The 16,773-nt window shown below is 36.8% G+C and overlaps 2 protein-coding genes across 4 annotated transcripts in view; one reads left to right on the top strand and one right to left on the bottom strand.

Annotated features, from left to right (window-relative positions):
* Positions 1 to 16,773, bottom strand: part of Atg13 (Autophagy-related 13) — a 361,003-nt gene that overhangs the window by 239,250 nt on the left and 104,980 nt on the right. The window lies entirely within an intron of this gene.
* The window catches only part of LOC145981335 (uncharacterized), a 235,457-nt gene that overhangs the window by 196,154 nt on the left and 22,530 nt on the right, over positions 1 to 16,773 (top strand). For 2 of the 3 annotated variants that reach the window (XM_083114551.1, XM_083114549.1), the window contains exons 16-18: positions 2,354 to 2,539; positions 5,967 to 6,164; positions 13,425 to 13,580. In XM_083114551.1, the coding sequence (XP_082970677.1) occupies positions 2,354 to 2,539; positions 5,967 to 6,164; positions 13,425 to 13,580 (540 nt within the window). The remainder of the gene's footprint in view (positions 1 to 2,353; positions 2,540 to 5,966; positions 6,165 to 13,424; positions 13,581 to 16,773) is intronic. The other variant, XM_083114550.1, reaches the window with a different exon arrangement.

Below are 16,773 nucleotides of genomic sequence, written 5' to 3'. Positions count from 1 at the left end.
CAAGGGGTCCGCTGTCCTAAAAATGTCAACCTAAAATTCTATATTTCACACATATAATATTATTTCGGTTACGGGAATTTGTGATAATTGTTGATAATACTGATTGACATTGACATACGTTGTCGCAGGAATGCAATAACTTAGGATTGAAGCAATGTTTTTGAGGTGGTAGAACTGTTTTTGGGTGAAAACAATACTTACAAGCATAATTTCCCAATTGTTATCTTAGCACGCTCTGAAGTGTCAGGTGTCGCAGGTTCGAATCCTCAGCAAGAAATGGTTATTTCAATGTTCGTTGTTATTATTTTACTTACATAATTATAAAAATTAATAATTACATACACAAAGAAATAATTTTATTTCAATAATTCACCACGTACCGTCATCGTCACGATTATCCTATAAAGCGAAAGCCTTAAAGGTAGCAAAGGACGTAAAATATACGAAATGGTAGTGGTGTCAGAAATGAGATTTCAGTGGATTTAGCGAAACATGGGAGTGGGAGTAGTTAGGAAACAGATGAAGACTACATCTACTCTACATACGTCTTATTTGAAACGAAAATGTTTCGCGATTTGGGCAAATCTGGTTTCAAAAGAACTAAGATGGCAACATTAGTAGAACTGGACTTATTGCAGGTTCCGAACGAAATATTGGGGAAGGGCCGATGCTGAGAGGGGAGGGGGCAAGGAGGGTGCTTCACGTGTTACAAAAGTAAACAACGGTTTGTGGGAGGGACTGTGCAGTGGGAGTTTTGTGACTGGTGTCTTTCGTCTTTATGTTGTTTTCGGGCATTGTCAATTAATTTATGAAGCTTGCTCCGAGTTCCGAGGTGGCGGGTTCATCCTATCTGGACAGTGTGTGTAATCGTGCGATAGAAGATATTTTGAAGCAATCTTTCGGTTCGTTATTTTGCAGAAAACATCGAAATTGTGGCGAAAGGGAGGCCAAAGCCTATTTTTAACGATTTAAAAACCAAGTCGTCTGCTGGATATGACCGACATTTCAATGTTTCGTGGTATAACGACTATCCGTGGTTATGTGGATGTTTGCAGTTGTCTAAACTCTTTTGTTGGCCATGTAATCTATTTCCGGGTGAAAAAAAAAAACGTGTCGAATTCGGATGTGGATAACATGGACCACGACGCACCCAAAAATTCAAATTCAAATGAAAAACTTCTCTTTATGACAGCATCATAGAAGTTTTTTGATTTGATTTGATTGATTTTGCTTCGCTTGTGCCACTTTTGGCTAATTTGCGAAGATGGGGATGAGTGATGATATGATTAAATTGATGAATAGACATCACAAACGCCCATGCCCAAGCTAGGTTTCGAACCCGGGATCCCAGCATCATATAACTATTTTCAAAGTCGGATTGATCTGCTCTATAAGCAGCCTTCGATGTTTCTGTAAGTATCAAATTACGTATTATTGTGTCAACAACCAATGTTTGCGATTTCACTTTAGTCCTTATGTCAACATTTTTTTTTCTGATTAATAACTTTACCAAAATCTAGTATTGAATTGCATACGTACCAGATAAATATTATATGAACTACTTGGAAGACATTGGGGGGTGGGGCATGAGGTGGGGAGGCGCCCAAGTCTTCCTTAAATGTCCTGCTGATAACCGGTAACACTTTTAAAAATTCACGCCACGCCACTGATGTAAACATTTTTCTTAAAATAGAGTATACCAGTACAGTGTTGTTAGGTATCTAACACATTATTTAAAAATGAGAAATAAGCACAATATTTAAACAGCACTCAATACGATGAAATGTTGTTAAGAGCCAAGGTTATGACTAAGCTGCACCTTAACTTTTAACAGTTCAAATTTGGATAAAAAGTGTGGCTTATTTTCGAGACAATACTGTACTGGAAAGTCCCAAAAGGTTTGTCCATTTTCTCTGCTAGCAACTGCCTATCATTTAGTACCATTGACTATTAGGCTACAAGAAATTCATGTTATTTAATATCATACCACAAACATTCAACTGGATTCAAATATCTGTTTGTGCATATGCAATTGTAGAAGGATTTTTGTGAACTGACTGTGTCAGAACACACATATTCTGGAGCCATGAGAAAGAGCCTGTTTAAGTTTTTTGCAGGGCCATAGTCCTTGAATCAGCAGTTTGCCTACCATGATATTTTCGCACCGATGCCCCAGTGTATATATCCATCATAATTGCCCAACCTCAGAAAAATAGTCACCCTGCCACCTCTAGGATCTTGACTATGGCACCAAATATTTGTATTTGTAGAGCAAGATTTGATAATTACCACATGAATTATAATTTGTGTTCCCTGTTTTTATTCACTACAGAACTTGAACATTCTTTTGTAGAAAATTTGCAAGCCCCGTGTCCTCCTTTGAACATGGCCGAGCACGGCTACTTCCACTGCATTCGTCGCCCAGGTGGAGTTACTCAGTGTGAGCTACGGTGCAGAAGGGGATATAAATTGAATGGGATTTATCTCAAGCGATGTGGACAAGATGGCACGTGGTATGGAAAGGAAGCCAGTTGCATTTGTAAGTAGCTCTGCAAACGTCCATTACTAAATTATTCCAGAACTTTTAATTTGGCATTGCATAAATGAAGCGTTTAACCCATCGTAGGTTGCGCAAAAAAATTACATCGATGGTCGCACACGGTGTCAGAGACCGGGTTTTTAAAATATGCTAAATTAATAGTCTAAATCCTCAATTGTTATGATTACATCTTTTCTTTCAACAATGGAGATTCTATAAAACTTTAAAAAATGAAATTCTATAAAATTATAAAAAGACATGCTTCGTTAGTCGGGCAGTGAATGGCAGACTGGATTTTCAGCAAAAACTAGGTACACATGTAGTCACACAAGTACTCAGACAGCAAAGGACTTCAACAACTCCCCCCTCCCATCAGTGTCTCAAAGATCTGCCTAACACTTAAAACGATATCGTGATGTAAAAGAGGAAGGTTAGGAATCAGCTAGACAGAGGGAGGGTGTTGACAAAGCAATCATTGATAAATAACGATGTTAAAATCACACACCCGGAACTTTCTTTGTTGATTTCTTCATTATTAACTTCATTGTTAGAGTAAGTAAAATATCAGAAAATGTTAAAATTACGTACAGTATATACAATTGTCAAAATAATTACAAAAAAAAAATAAAACATACTGCTTGAAAGAAAATATTAGATTTTATCACTAGGGGCGATTCTTTTTTTGCCACAGAGTGTATATTGTTATTCGTCCAAAACACTCAAGAAATTAAGTATATTATTATTTACGAAATTCTTGCAATTGGAATTTGTTCTTCTGCAACTTTTCTTCTTTTCTACTTGCAATTGTCTTCAACATAAATACACAGTGGTGTGACCTTACAACAGACAACTTTCACAGCATGCAGAGAACATCAAGGCCAAAAAATTCGATCCTACGAGCCATTGAAATTGGCATTTTCTATCCCACATGTATGCAACCCCATTTAATAGCTTCTTGGTTGATACTGGCATTTATTTTTACTGTCGAATAAGATTCTAAAAGCGAAAATACACCATAGAAACAATATTATGCCAGCAGACACACTGCCAGGGTGAAGTCACTTCTAGCCGTTCCCTTCAGATAATTTATTTACAGGGTTTGCACTGACTCCAAAGTCCTGGACAAGTGGAGGAGTCAGGAAAACAAGGTTAGGACTGTCATTGGAAACAAATGATTTTTTAAAAAAGCTTTCAAAACCTGGAAAAGTCAGGGGAATTAAATGATTTTTGCTTGGCAGAATTTGTAACTGGAAACACGTTTCGTTTTATCTTCCCAACAATCTTCCATTTTGGGTAATATTGCTTATAAAAAGCTTCTTTCATTTATTTTCGAAAATGTTCAACAAACGTGATTCATTTAATTAACTTACAAAGTTGAAGTGTAACTCTTATTTTTTAGCATGTTAAATCATTACACAGTTTTGTCAAATACCTGGAAAAGAATACATACTCACTTACGTAAGTAGACCAATTTCAATACTCTAACGTATTTTTGTTTATAGTTAGTGAATAACACACACGTAACCAATATGCTACCTGGAAAAGTCAGGGACTTTGCAAGACGGGTGTGAACCCTCATCTATCAACCCCACACACATATGTTGCTCTTTGTAGGCTATTTGAATTGTTTGTATTGTGCATACATGTAGTCTACCTGCATCATACAATTTTTCTTTTTGCCCTCTGACAGAAACAAATGTCAGGGTCAACTGCATATATTTGTCATGTGGTCGTATACATCTATGTTAGAAAATGCTGTTCTTCAACATTTCGTAGCAAAATGAGCAAATATCTCTAACCACCCTCTCCCATACACTCCCCCTCCCCTCACACACATAACGGATGGTCCAAAAGTCACGGAACGGTCACATATCGTGAGAAATACACATTGTATCGGAAAACGAAAAAAAATATGTGTTTAATAAGTGAAAGAAAGCTATTCAATGACATCACACTTGATTCCCCACCCCCGTCCCCTGGTGGTGGGGTGGGGGCAACTGTGAAATTTGAATTTGAATTTTATTTTTCTTCCGTTGACCCTTGTTTAAAAGGGCATGGAAAACGTCAAGATACATAATGAAATAATAATTAGTTAAGTACATCATAACAAAAAAGAAGAAACATTGCGTAGTACATTACATCACTACACCAAAGTAAAAATGAAAAGATACACTTCATTACACTACAATAAAAATAAAAAAACACATTATCATTGTTGCATGATTGAAATAAGAATACAATTAAAATACACCTTTTTTAGTACATTGGCCTTGTATTGTCTTGTTCCATGAATTCTCCGATACTGTAGAGAGCTCTATCTGTCAAATATTTTTTTATTGTTTGTATTTGATTATCTTTTAGAGATATCAGTTTTATGTCATGAGGCAGCTGGTTGTAGAATATTTTTCCGGCATTCATTGGTGATTGTTTTGAGATATTGAGTCTGTGTTGGTTCTGGTAATAATTATCTTTCCCCCTTGTATTGTGGTTGTGTAATTGGTTATTTTTAGTCATGCTTCCAGTATTTAGAACAAACATTATAGCCTTATAGATGTATAGGGAGTATATTAAATGGAAACCCCCATTTTGTATTGTAGAATCGGAAAGAGAACTTCATTCCGAGTCCACCGAGCTATCAACCATCCTCCTAGCTCAATTAGGACCGGAGATATGGCGATTTTAAATTTTAGAAAAAAAAAGTGAAAATTTCATAAAACCCAAAACGTTTTCAAAGGGACGCTCTGTCCCTAATTGAGCTAGAGTGAAAGCAATTACAGATTCGGAATCTACACGTCAAGACCTTTCAATACCGCTCTTCCATATACTCTATTTAAAATTTCACAGTTGATATAATTGAATAGCTTTCTATCACTTATTAAACACGTATTTTTTCGTTTTCCGATTCGATGTGTATTTCTCACGATATGTGACCGTTCTGGGACTTGGACGATGTGATATATATATATATATATATATATATATATATATATATATATATATATATATATATATATATATATATATATATATATTGAGGGTCGCCCCCCTCAAAAAAATCCTGGGTACTGGCCTGCTTCCATGCTTGCATTGGTGTTTTATTTCTATTGTATCTAATTAATATGTAATGAGTATATACAATATATAATTGAATTGTTGTTTTAAGTCCACTTTATGCACAAAATACTAATTGGGACTGGACCTACAGTTTAAGTGGCATCTGAACCACTGTGCCATGTTCCTCCATTGGGTATCAAACCTAGATTACAAGGTGATGACGTTACCACTATGCCATCAAGGAGGCCCATACAATGTATAAGAATTGTTGTGGTAAACCAGGTCAAATTTTCAGAGTATGCCATTCATTATTAAACTCAAATAATTTAATAGTTGATTGTTTCACTATTTTTTTTTTTATTTTTTTATATAGCTTTAGGATGTCCAAAGTTGCCAACTCCAGCTCATGGATCTATTGTTCCTGCTTCATGTTCTAAAGACAAAATGTCATTTAGGCAACACTGCTACTTCACTTGTGAAGCTGGATACAAGGTTGTTGGGAGTCCTGTTCGGATATGCACTGCCTCTCAGAAATGGACTCCCAGTACACCATACCCTTACTGTGAGAAAGGTAAGGCACCATTCACATTTTTAGTGTATTTCACAGATACACTGTGCAGACCCCCTTCATCGTGAAATCCGGAGCCAAGGACTCAATTGTGTGTATTGATCTCTATATGCATGGGCGTAACTTGGGACCTAACTTTGAGAGGGCAAAATCAAACTGGGCCTAATTTTGAGGGGGTAGAATTAAACTGGGCCTAGTTTTCAGGGGGCAGAATTAAATGGCCTAATTAAATGGGGCCTAATTTTGAGGGGGTAAAATCAAACCTGGGGCTTAACTTTGGGGGTAGAGACTCGAAAAGTTTTCTATCCCATAAAACAGCATCCAGGATTATTTGCTAAATAACTGTGACATTTTGTTTGCGAGATTACAAATATTACGCTTTATTACTTTTCACCTCTGGTCCTTGTAAATTTTAATAAATCCGAAAATTTCGGAGGTAAAGTGCCCCCCCCCCCTTATCCCCACCAAGTTATGCCTATGTCGATATGTATGGAACTTAAATATACATGCTCTCAATAAGGAAATATACCAGGTGTCCCAGAAGTGTTTCCCTGATTACAAACTGCCCGACCCTGTGGCCGAGCGGTTAGCACATCGCAATGCGACGACAAGGGTCCCGGGTTCGAATCCCGGTCGGGCTTGGTTGTTTGTGAATGTCCATTCATCAATTTCATCATTTCATCACTCATCCCCATCTTCGCAAATTAGCCAAGAGGCACAAAACGCGAAGTAAAATAAACTAACTCAATCAATCAAAACCTGATTACAAACTTTATTCATATCCGCTATATGAAAGGTAGAGATGTGAAAGTGGTGTCAAAATGTTGGAAAACTAAACAAGTTTTTTTGTTGCAGGTTTCAGTAACGTGGCTGTGGTGTAGCAGTGTCAGTGCCCAGAAAACCAGAAATGTTCACAAATCAGGAAAAAGCTCAGCATGTCCTCTGGTATCACGAGACCCTGTCACCAATAACAGTGCAGAGGAACTTTCAAATGTACAGAATTCTTTCGTCTAGAATATCTGCCATCAATAAGTTGGTATTTAAAAAATGGAATTCATCTTCATTCCCAAATCCTGTCAAGTCCAAGAAACACTGTATGGAAAGATGCCACCCGATGTCAAGAGCATTAATTCCGGATTCCTTGGCACTGACACTGCTACACTACAGCCACATTACTGAAACCTGCAACAAATAAACTTGGTTAGTTTTCCAACATTTTGGCACCACTTTCACGTCTCTACATTGCATATAGCGGATATGAATAAAGTTCGTAATCAGGGAAAGACTTCTGTGACACCTGGTATATTTATGCATTTTGACCATCTTTGACATTTTTAGAACTGTGTAGACCAGTGTTTCTCAATTGCTGGTCGCTTTTGGGAACAGTGCCTGTAACCTTTGTACAAAGGGGGTTCCAACAATAAGTTTCATATAATTCCCCCATAACAACTCATGATATTTCATTCCTGTTTTTCTTTTCTCATTTATACACTTAATGGAATTTGACACTAGAATTTCAATGCAATATGAGTGTTCTGAATTTGTAAAAAACTGTTTCCTTTTTAAGAAATTCTGAACTATGTTTTTTCCTTTTTCAAATATGAATTATATGGCACAAAGGATCATGAAATGAACTTCATACAGATGCAACTAGAAAAAATTATATTTTATCCATAACAATTCCTGTCCTGTATACGAAATACAAAAATGAAAATAAATTTCAAATAAATGTAGCACTACTATGATTCTATAACTGTGCTAAGTATAGTTGAAAGGTTTTTCATGGTTTATCATTAAAAAATAAAAATATGGTGGCATGTCAGGTGAACTTTAATGTAAGCGAAAGCATGGCTGAGTCACTAGTTAAAGATTTTCACATCTGCAAATAAAAAATATATTATGCATTATTGATTTAATTTGATTTTTCTTATTTATCTTTGCTTTTCTGCCACTTTTGGCTAATCGCAATGATGAAATTGATGAAGGTACACTCACAAAGAACACCAATGCCCAGGCTGGGATTTGAACCCAGGACCCTTAGCATAATGGCATGTTGTGATAACCATTCTGCCATGGAGAATCAAAAATATCCATGCAGATCTCCAAAATTCTCTTTCATAAAAATTATTCCTTAATTACCAACTAGTTTGCTGGGTACATGCAGTGAAGCTCACAGAAAAAATTGAGCAGGAAGACACAGGGAGAGGGAAGGTGACTATATTTTCGGGAGGGCAGTCACATTTAGTACTTCAAACCATGTAAATCTCATGTAATAGAAGAAAAAAAAATATTTGGGCTGAAGAAAACATTATTTACCTAGCATTTCTTTTTTGTTGGGATGTGGGTGGGCAGAGGCAATCATCAAGTTGATTTGGTGTTTTTTTCCTGGCCCCTTCTGGCACTGTCACTGAATACATGCCTATTTAGAAGAAACACAAATTTTCATTCTGAAACATTCAGATATAATTGTCAGTGGCGTAGCGTTATAGTAAGCTGGTACGCCCGGCGTTCCCAGATTTAAAATTTCAAAAATGCTAAAATGCTGTGATTATAAAGTAAAACGTGACTAATTTCAAAGATGTTTGACCTTCATGGCATTATAATAGCTATTTTTCGCGATCCGCTTGCAACGCTCCACTCTCAACACTCGTTCTAGCATCTCTTTTCAATGCCTTTCCCAGCCGGACGCCGAGCAGGTTCGGTATACAGGACTCCTATATTCCTTGCTGCCTTTATGGAGGGAAAGCTTCCATTTCTACAGCACGCACGTAAATGGGCTCTCTTAAGCCCGCGTACGAGAGCTCTACCGTGATTGGTTCATGTGACCCTTCCTGCCTTTTGAAGCAGACCACAGCGGCAGAATTCCTACCCGCCCGGTTCTTCGCTCTTCGCGCTCATGCAACTCGTGGTATGTGATGCTACAATACGCAATATTCACTGACGTAACTTTACCAATCTCAAATATACTGCTTCTTAATGGCCACTGAATTGTATGATTTATCGCACGAACAGCGATGTGCATTAGAAACTAAAAGATCCACTCAGTTTTTGTGAAGTAAGTTGGTGAAGTCCTCGTGGTAGAAATTCAGCCTGTTGCTGCTCTACCACTTAACCCTCAAAACTATTAATTTTTTTATTGTATTTTTCATTATTATCTAACTGCTTAATATTGTGTCAATGGAAATGTTTAGCATTCATTTGAAAACTCTTAACATCGAATGGTCTCTGGCCAAAATTATTTTAAAATGTTTATCAGCATTCTCAAGATGTAATAAACAGTGGTCTGAATTACTAATCGGCACTGTTACGTCAGTAGAGTGTACGATATTTGGATCATCCACTCTGCTTTGCACAGTGCGCCAAGACGACAGAGGTCCCTGGTTCGAATCCCAGCGTGAACACGGGTGTTCTTTGTCAGTGTCCCTTCATCAATATCATCACTCATATTCATATTCGCGATTAACCAAAAGTGGTAGAAGAGCGAAGTAAAATAAACCAAATCAATGAGTAGTTGGATCAACCACAACAATGACGTCTGCTGTTGTTCAAAGGCGCTTGTGATTCAGGTAGGTTTTCTAATGACTTGCGTCATGCAGAAAGATATAAAACACCAGAGTTCAAAACATTTGTGGCATAGTGAGGCATCTAATTGTCTAGCTAAAACATGCATGGATGATGTTTTATTGAAAACCCAGCTGACTTCAGGCAAATAAACAATACCTGTGGCGACTAATACCATAAGTACGTTATTAAGCAAGAAAGGGCCGACCCTTCCTTCGGACTTGGCGTTCCCACCCGAAATGTCCATGCTACGCCACTGATAATTGTAGAAATGGAGTAATGGTGACATATATATGCAACAAGAGTTTTAAGTTAATTGAATAGTTTATGTGACAAATATTATTTCAACATGCAACACGTGATTGATTTAGTATATTTTACTTTGCTTTTTGTGCCACTCTTGGTTAATTTGCGAAGATGGGGATAAGTGATGATATGATGAAATTGAATAATGAACACTCACAAACACCCATGCCGGGATTCGAACCTGGGACCACTGGTGTTGCAGCACACTCTGCCATGGGAGCCGGCCAACATGCCACACAAAATGAGCTATTGTAATAACGTACACAGGGAATTAATATTAACTTTTTGAAAAATCTTAGCGTCATGGTGGTCCAGTCAGTAGGGTGTCTCACTGGCACATGGGAGACCCGGTTCAATTTCCAGGGAGGGTGATCTAAGATTGGAATTTTTCCAGCCTTGTCCCCACATAAAGTGACCCTGAGACTCACCCAGCCTCAAATCAATGGGTACCTGGGGGCAACCCAAGGGATAAAGGCAGTCTGAGCTTTATGCTGATCACATCACCTCCAAAAAATGGCCGAGAGCGAGAATGTCGGATGAATACCCCTACATCCCCTAAATATACCTTCATGGCTCGATGCTATGAAAAGTCTTTGAATATTAGAGATTTTCACTATCTATGGGTAAGTATTGAAATTAGGGGTGAAACTAAATATTGGCTTTGTGGCTCAGTGGTAGAGTATTTTCAGCATGCTATTATTAATCCAATCCACGTTAATTAAAAATTCTGCAATTTTGTTACTTTTTACGAATATAATGGTATAATTAATATACTCTGGTTTTGTAAATTAATTGTCAAAATACAGTTTCTTTTTCTAAGGCAAAACCTACTGCAGTCACTTTGTTACGTGCATTAAATATCAAGGTAAGTGAATCATCCCAGATAGCACAGACAGCTTGCTGCAAGCATGAAGCAAGCTTACCATGGCAAGCTAAGTAGCTAGCAGCAAGCTTGCCATGGCAAGCTATTAGCTGGATGCAAGCTTGCATTAAGCAATCTAGTTACCACAATTGGAAGTTGCAGCAAGCTTGCCAAGGCATGCTTGCTTCAAGCTTTTCATAACGCTGTAAGCTTACAGAATGCAATGCTCGAAGTAAGCCATAATGTGTATCTTTAAGCTAAATTTATATATATAGTATCTACATAAACATGGCTGTAATGTACATTGTATACACATATATGTATAACAGCAAAACTAGAAACAATTGGGGGTAATTATCAACAAACACCCGTTTGTAACATCACAGTTTCCCTTTGCAGCTTATAAAAACTTTTTGTTCTCCCCCAAAACAGGCAATAGTTAAGCTGAAGAGTTCGATGAACTAATCAATCTCTATACACTGGTAATACTTTTTTCTTTGCAGTACTTAGCTTCTGAGTATTTATCATGGGAGTTTCACTTTTATTCACCACATTTTATTTTCTGATCTTCGTTGCAACTTCAATATTCACACATCTTTCCAAGGATAATAAAACACATTTTTTTCACTAATTACAATCAAAGTTATCCTTATTTATGTTACTAAAACTTATGTTTATTTTACATTTGAGTTGCACTGCCATCTAGTGTACGCCGCATGAAATAAAAGCTCTGGTGCTTTATTCACTGGAATTTATTCCACTGTATTTCAGTTTTATTTAATTTTGTCACTACTGTTTATGTTTAATAAGTATCTCTATTGTTATATTAAATGGGTGTGTCTATTGTTTTATTATTTTTAAAAAATGCATCCTTATCACATGCATCAGGCTTACGTCTAGCTTGCCATGTCAAGCTTGCTTTGACAAGCTAAAAGGAAGCTATCGCAAGCTTACCCCAAGGTTATGTGCAATCTGGATTCATGGAAATTTGTGATTTTATGTTACATATATGTACATATTGGTATTGGTAAATTTTATATCAGAAACACAAAAAGAGTAAAGTGCTCCCCTGTGTTTGGCACCATGCCATGAAGGCGTATAGGGAGTGTGGAGTTAGGGCACCACACTATCTTGATCACGACTGAAGGTGGAGTGATGTGATCAGCACCACACTGCTGGCTGCCTTTACCCTCCAGAGTTTCCTCCAGGTACAAACTTTATATGATGCTGGGTCGTCGCCGGAGCCACTTGAACAGGTGGAAAAAATCCCGGTTCTCCCTGCTGGGATCAAAGCTGGGTCTATTGCATGGTAGTCACATGCCCTAATGACTGAGCTACCATGGCTCATATCAGTGCTCTGTTTATTGGCAGTGATTATACATTTTCTTATTGGTTCATTCTCGTCTTGAAACTTAATGTTTCAAATTCAAAATATCCTAAGGCTATAATCAATTTTCAGTGAGCTTTCGAGAATTTTTACACAGCAATATTGTGTGATCATAATATATTTTATGTACAGGGTTTCTATAAATTAGTTATTCAAAAGTAACCGTTAATTGTGAAGAGAGTGTATTTGTAACAGAAATGTTTTATACATCAATTAATACAGCATATCTTCTAGTTTTCTCTACAAGTGTTCAATATGTGATCCTTTCATCACACGACAAATGTCCCAGCGGTATTCGATTTCCTGCCAAACCCTTTGAAGCATGTCTGCATCGATGGCCTCAGCTGCCTGCATTATCTGGACCCGCAGCTCGTCGACATTGCTGGGAAGAGGGGGAACAAACACACGTTCTTTAATGTAACCCCAGATAGAGAAATCCATGGGGGTCAATTCAGGCGAACGAGGTGGCCAAGAAATCGTTCCACCATGACCAATCCAAGTCGGTATTTCACGATTGAGGTAGGCGGTTACTTCTTTATGAAAATGCAGAGGAGAATTAAATCAGCACCCATATCTTCACATAATTGTGGCATTAGATAATTCTCAAGCCTCTGACAGTCCATGATGACTGGTGCAATACTAACAACTGGAAGCAAGTGACGTGCGACAATAAACTTGAAGATATGCTGCATTCATTGATGTATAAACCATTTCTGTTACACGTACACTTTCTTCACAATTAACGGTTACTTTTGTATAACTAATTTATAGAAACCCTGTATATACAATATGATAATGTCATGTAATTTTAAATAAGTGTTGTGCTACCATTGTTGTTGTTATTCTTGCACTTTATTGAAAGAATGTTGTCATACTTCAAAAATTTTGTAAAAGTGACACTCCTGACAATGATGCAAATTTTATCAAAATCAATAACCTATCACTTTGTTGATATTATACTTGAGTTTTAGAAATGCAAAGCTAAGGGAACTATGCAAAAGGTGAGCTTCTGGAATTTGTTGCAGTGCATTATGATCTACCTATTTGCATGATGAATTCTTTTGTGTAGTAATGATAATGGTTATAAGCAATGCAATTTGCAATTTTATGTATGTTTTACTGATGCTTCTTTGGTCTTGAAAAATAGAATATGTTCGAGAACGTGTTGGTAATGAAATACCTCAACTGGGATCATCATACCAGTTTAGGTGGCCACACAGGCCTACGACTTATCGTGGCACCTACCACCCCAGCCTGTCAGCACAGAAATCTTCACGCAACAATTATATTCATGTTTCGTATGGTAAGACACAAAGCCAGCCAGCACTCTTGTCTCCTGTGTATGTGTGCATTATTCTATAGACATGGCTTTCTACCCTTTATAATATTCACTGCCTTGTGCTGATTGGCTATTACATATTGTTGAAAACAGAATAGAGCATTGTTTTTGCAAATTATAAAATCATTCATGAATATGTGTTTTGTATTGAATCTACACTGTGTATTGTAAGTTGATATCTCTTAGAAACAAAATGGCAGATAAGTCAAGTGAGACTTTTGACTGTTTGACGACGACAGATGTTTCAAAGGACTGGACACATCACTTCACATTCTATTGGCTTCCACATGTTTAACATTGAATGTATTTTTTGGAACAAATTCATATTGTGTTTGAAATGTCAAGTAACGATGATCAAATTATTTATAATTTTTAGCCAAAATTATGAATTTAAACTACAAAATATTTATCCTCACCAAATAAATTATTGTAATACAGCTACCGTACGTATGTTTGATGTCAAGAATAAGGGGTTCCATATTGTTTAGCACTAGTGGTAGAATACAACGATTGGTCCAATGTGAACGACGAACGGAGTTTTAGGATTTAAATCTTTGCAGAATAGTGAATAACAATTTCAACAGTAACAAATTTTTAGTACATCTAGATTTATTTTCTGTGTTTTCTAGACACAAGAATTTTATTCTTGTTATCATTGTTTCAAGAATTGGAGAAGAACAGCATAAACCATGATTATTTGAAATATTTTAAAATCATTCTTAAAAAATATAATTCTAGATATTATTTTTTCTTTCTAATCTACAATGAAAAGAGGAAGAGTGACAGACTGACTTTTCAATCTCAGTAACTTGGGTTGCCTTAAACTAGTACTTACTAGTGGAAAATTATAGATCTTTAAAATTGCTACTTTCAGAAAAATTGATGGTTACTTGACTGATTGTTGTGCCTCACAGCCAGATGGACTGACTGAAGGAGTTGATTGTGTGTGCTGTATGTGTGCGTGTGTGTGTGTGTGTGTGTGTGTGTGTGTGTTGGATCCACCAAATTTTATTTTTACTGCTCTTGCACTTTGTGAGATCTCAATAGTTGATTGAGATGGACAGACATGGTCATGACCAAATTAAGGATTCAGTTTTTCATCTATTACAGAGGAGTACCCTAAAAGTGAGGATTTTGTTATCTGCTCTTATCAATATATTACACAGTCCAATATAACATCACATACGAATGGTCGGAGAAATTTATTATTACCTCTATATGGAGAAATGCAAAAATTGTTAACTGAAAATTGAAAAACAGCACTTGTCAAAAACTGATTGAAAATGTTCTGTTCTGTTGCAATATGAGCTTGATTACAATCATTCTGAATGCACACACTTTCTGGGCACCTGAAGCACAAACTTCTGCATTGCATTTTATCTGGTGATAGATGTGGTTAACTTTGAGATTGCTGGTTCTCTCTTACAATCCAAACAAGTACTATGGAGAAAAAAAAATCAAATATGTCATGCACTTTATAGAAATTCCTAATGAATGCTTTCTATGTATTAATGAGAAACCCCTAAATGACAGGGAATGGAATATGATATATAAGCATTTAGCATGAGAACTTACAATTGCTAATAAAATTTAACTACAGGCATGTTATACTTTTCACCATTCACTCCCCATCAGTTCCAGTTTCTTCATTATTAATAATAATTAGTTGAGATATATAGATGTAAGATATAGGCTTTAAACAATAACAGTTATGCTTCAAGACATGCAAGAAAAAGTTTGAAAAATGTTGTTTTCAACTTACTACAGATATGAATATGTATATTTCTTGTTTAAAAAAGAAACATGTGGAAAATCTATCATGCTACTTATGATAAAAAGTAAGATTATGAAGTACAAATGAAATATGTAGTCTGTGATTTTCAAGATGGCTTCAGACTTCAACAGCATACTTCTACAATTTAAGTATATATGAGGGTGGATCAAATGAAAATGGAACAGTGGATGTATTGGTTATATTTATTTATATGGTGGCGACAACCCTGTGTAGAGGTAGAGGGGGAGGCAAGGAAGAAAACCCGTACTGCATAATGGACTTGCCCTAGATAGTCGCACCTGAGCACGTGATTTGTGTAGACGGTCGGGAAGCAGTATCATCCAAAGGCCAGTATCAAGGCCAAATGGCCCGGTCTGTTGTCCTCTGGAGTGGTTTTGCTGCATGACAACGCGTGACCACATACGTCAGCTGTTACAAAGAACACGTTGGCGACGTTTGGGTGGAGAGTGTTGGAACACCCACCATATAGCCCCGATCTATCACCATGCGACGTCCATATCTTTGAAGGGTCGGCACTTCCACTCGGACAATAAAGTGATGGACAATGTTCACGACTGGTTCCCATTTCAGCCAAAGGAGTTCTACGAGCAGGGTATTCACCACTTGGTGAAACAGTGGGTTAAGTGTTTGTGTAACTTTGGAGATTACGTTTGAAATGAACCTTGTTGATATCATTCTGTGGCCCGTGTTCCGTTCTCATTTGATCCAACCTAATACTAGTCGATTTTTCATTTGTTGATGATCAATGATAGCTTATTTTGGCATTTGTGTGTGTGTGTAAAAAAAATAATTGTATATGAAGGCAATAATAGCCACAAACAGAAATAAAAATATGGTTTTAAACAATGGCTTTGGGTCAGAATTACGTTCAAGAAGAAACCATTTTTTTTTTAAATACAAGTGTACTTGAATACATGCTTCTTAATCTGCATATTTTTTATTCACTGTTGGGATAAATACTGGTAATGTATATATTTTAATCATCTGTGGCATGCTCAAAGAAGTGTTAGTAGGGGCCAAAACCCTCCTTTGTCCCAGTTAAAAATAAATAAAAACGTGAAAGGCATGACAAGATGGCAAAATGAGGGCTGACTGCTAGAAGAAGTATACATAACACCCACCTTTTAAAAATCCTGGTCACGCCACTCATTTTCAGGAATAGTAAGCAGATCACATAGGAAATTTTCTTCAGTTTCTTTTATCAACTGACATAGCCGACCTTCAGAAAGAAAATGAAATCCAAAGAGGTCAAACCAGATGAATAAGGGTGAGAGCAAACAACTTAGAATGATGAATGTGCTGGGACAATATCATGGAGCAGCATTCAAGTTTTATTTGCCTGTACTTCAGGCTTCTTCTTTG

The sequence above is a fragment of the Lepisma saccharinum genome, chromosome 29 (assembly GCF_977018435.1).
Source record: "Lepisma saccharinum chromosome 29, izLepSacc3.1, whole genome shotgun sequence".
Classification (NCBI taxonomy): domain Eukaryota; kingdom Metazoa; phylum Arthropoda; class Insecta; order Zygentoma; family Lepismatidae; genus Lepisma; species Lepisma saccharinum.
This window is presented reverse-complemented; position numbering and strand designations above follow the sequence as displayed.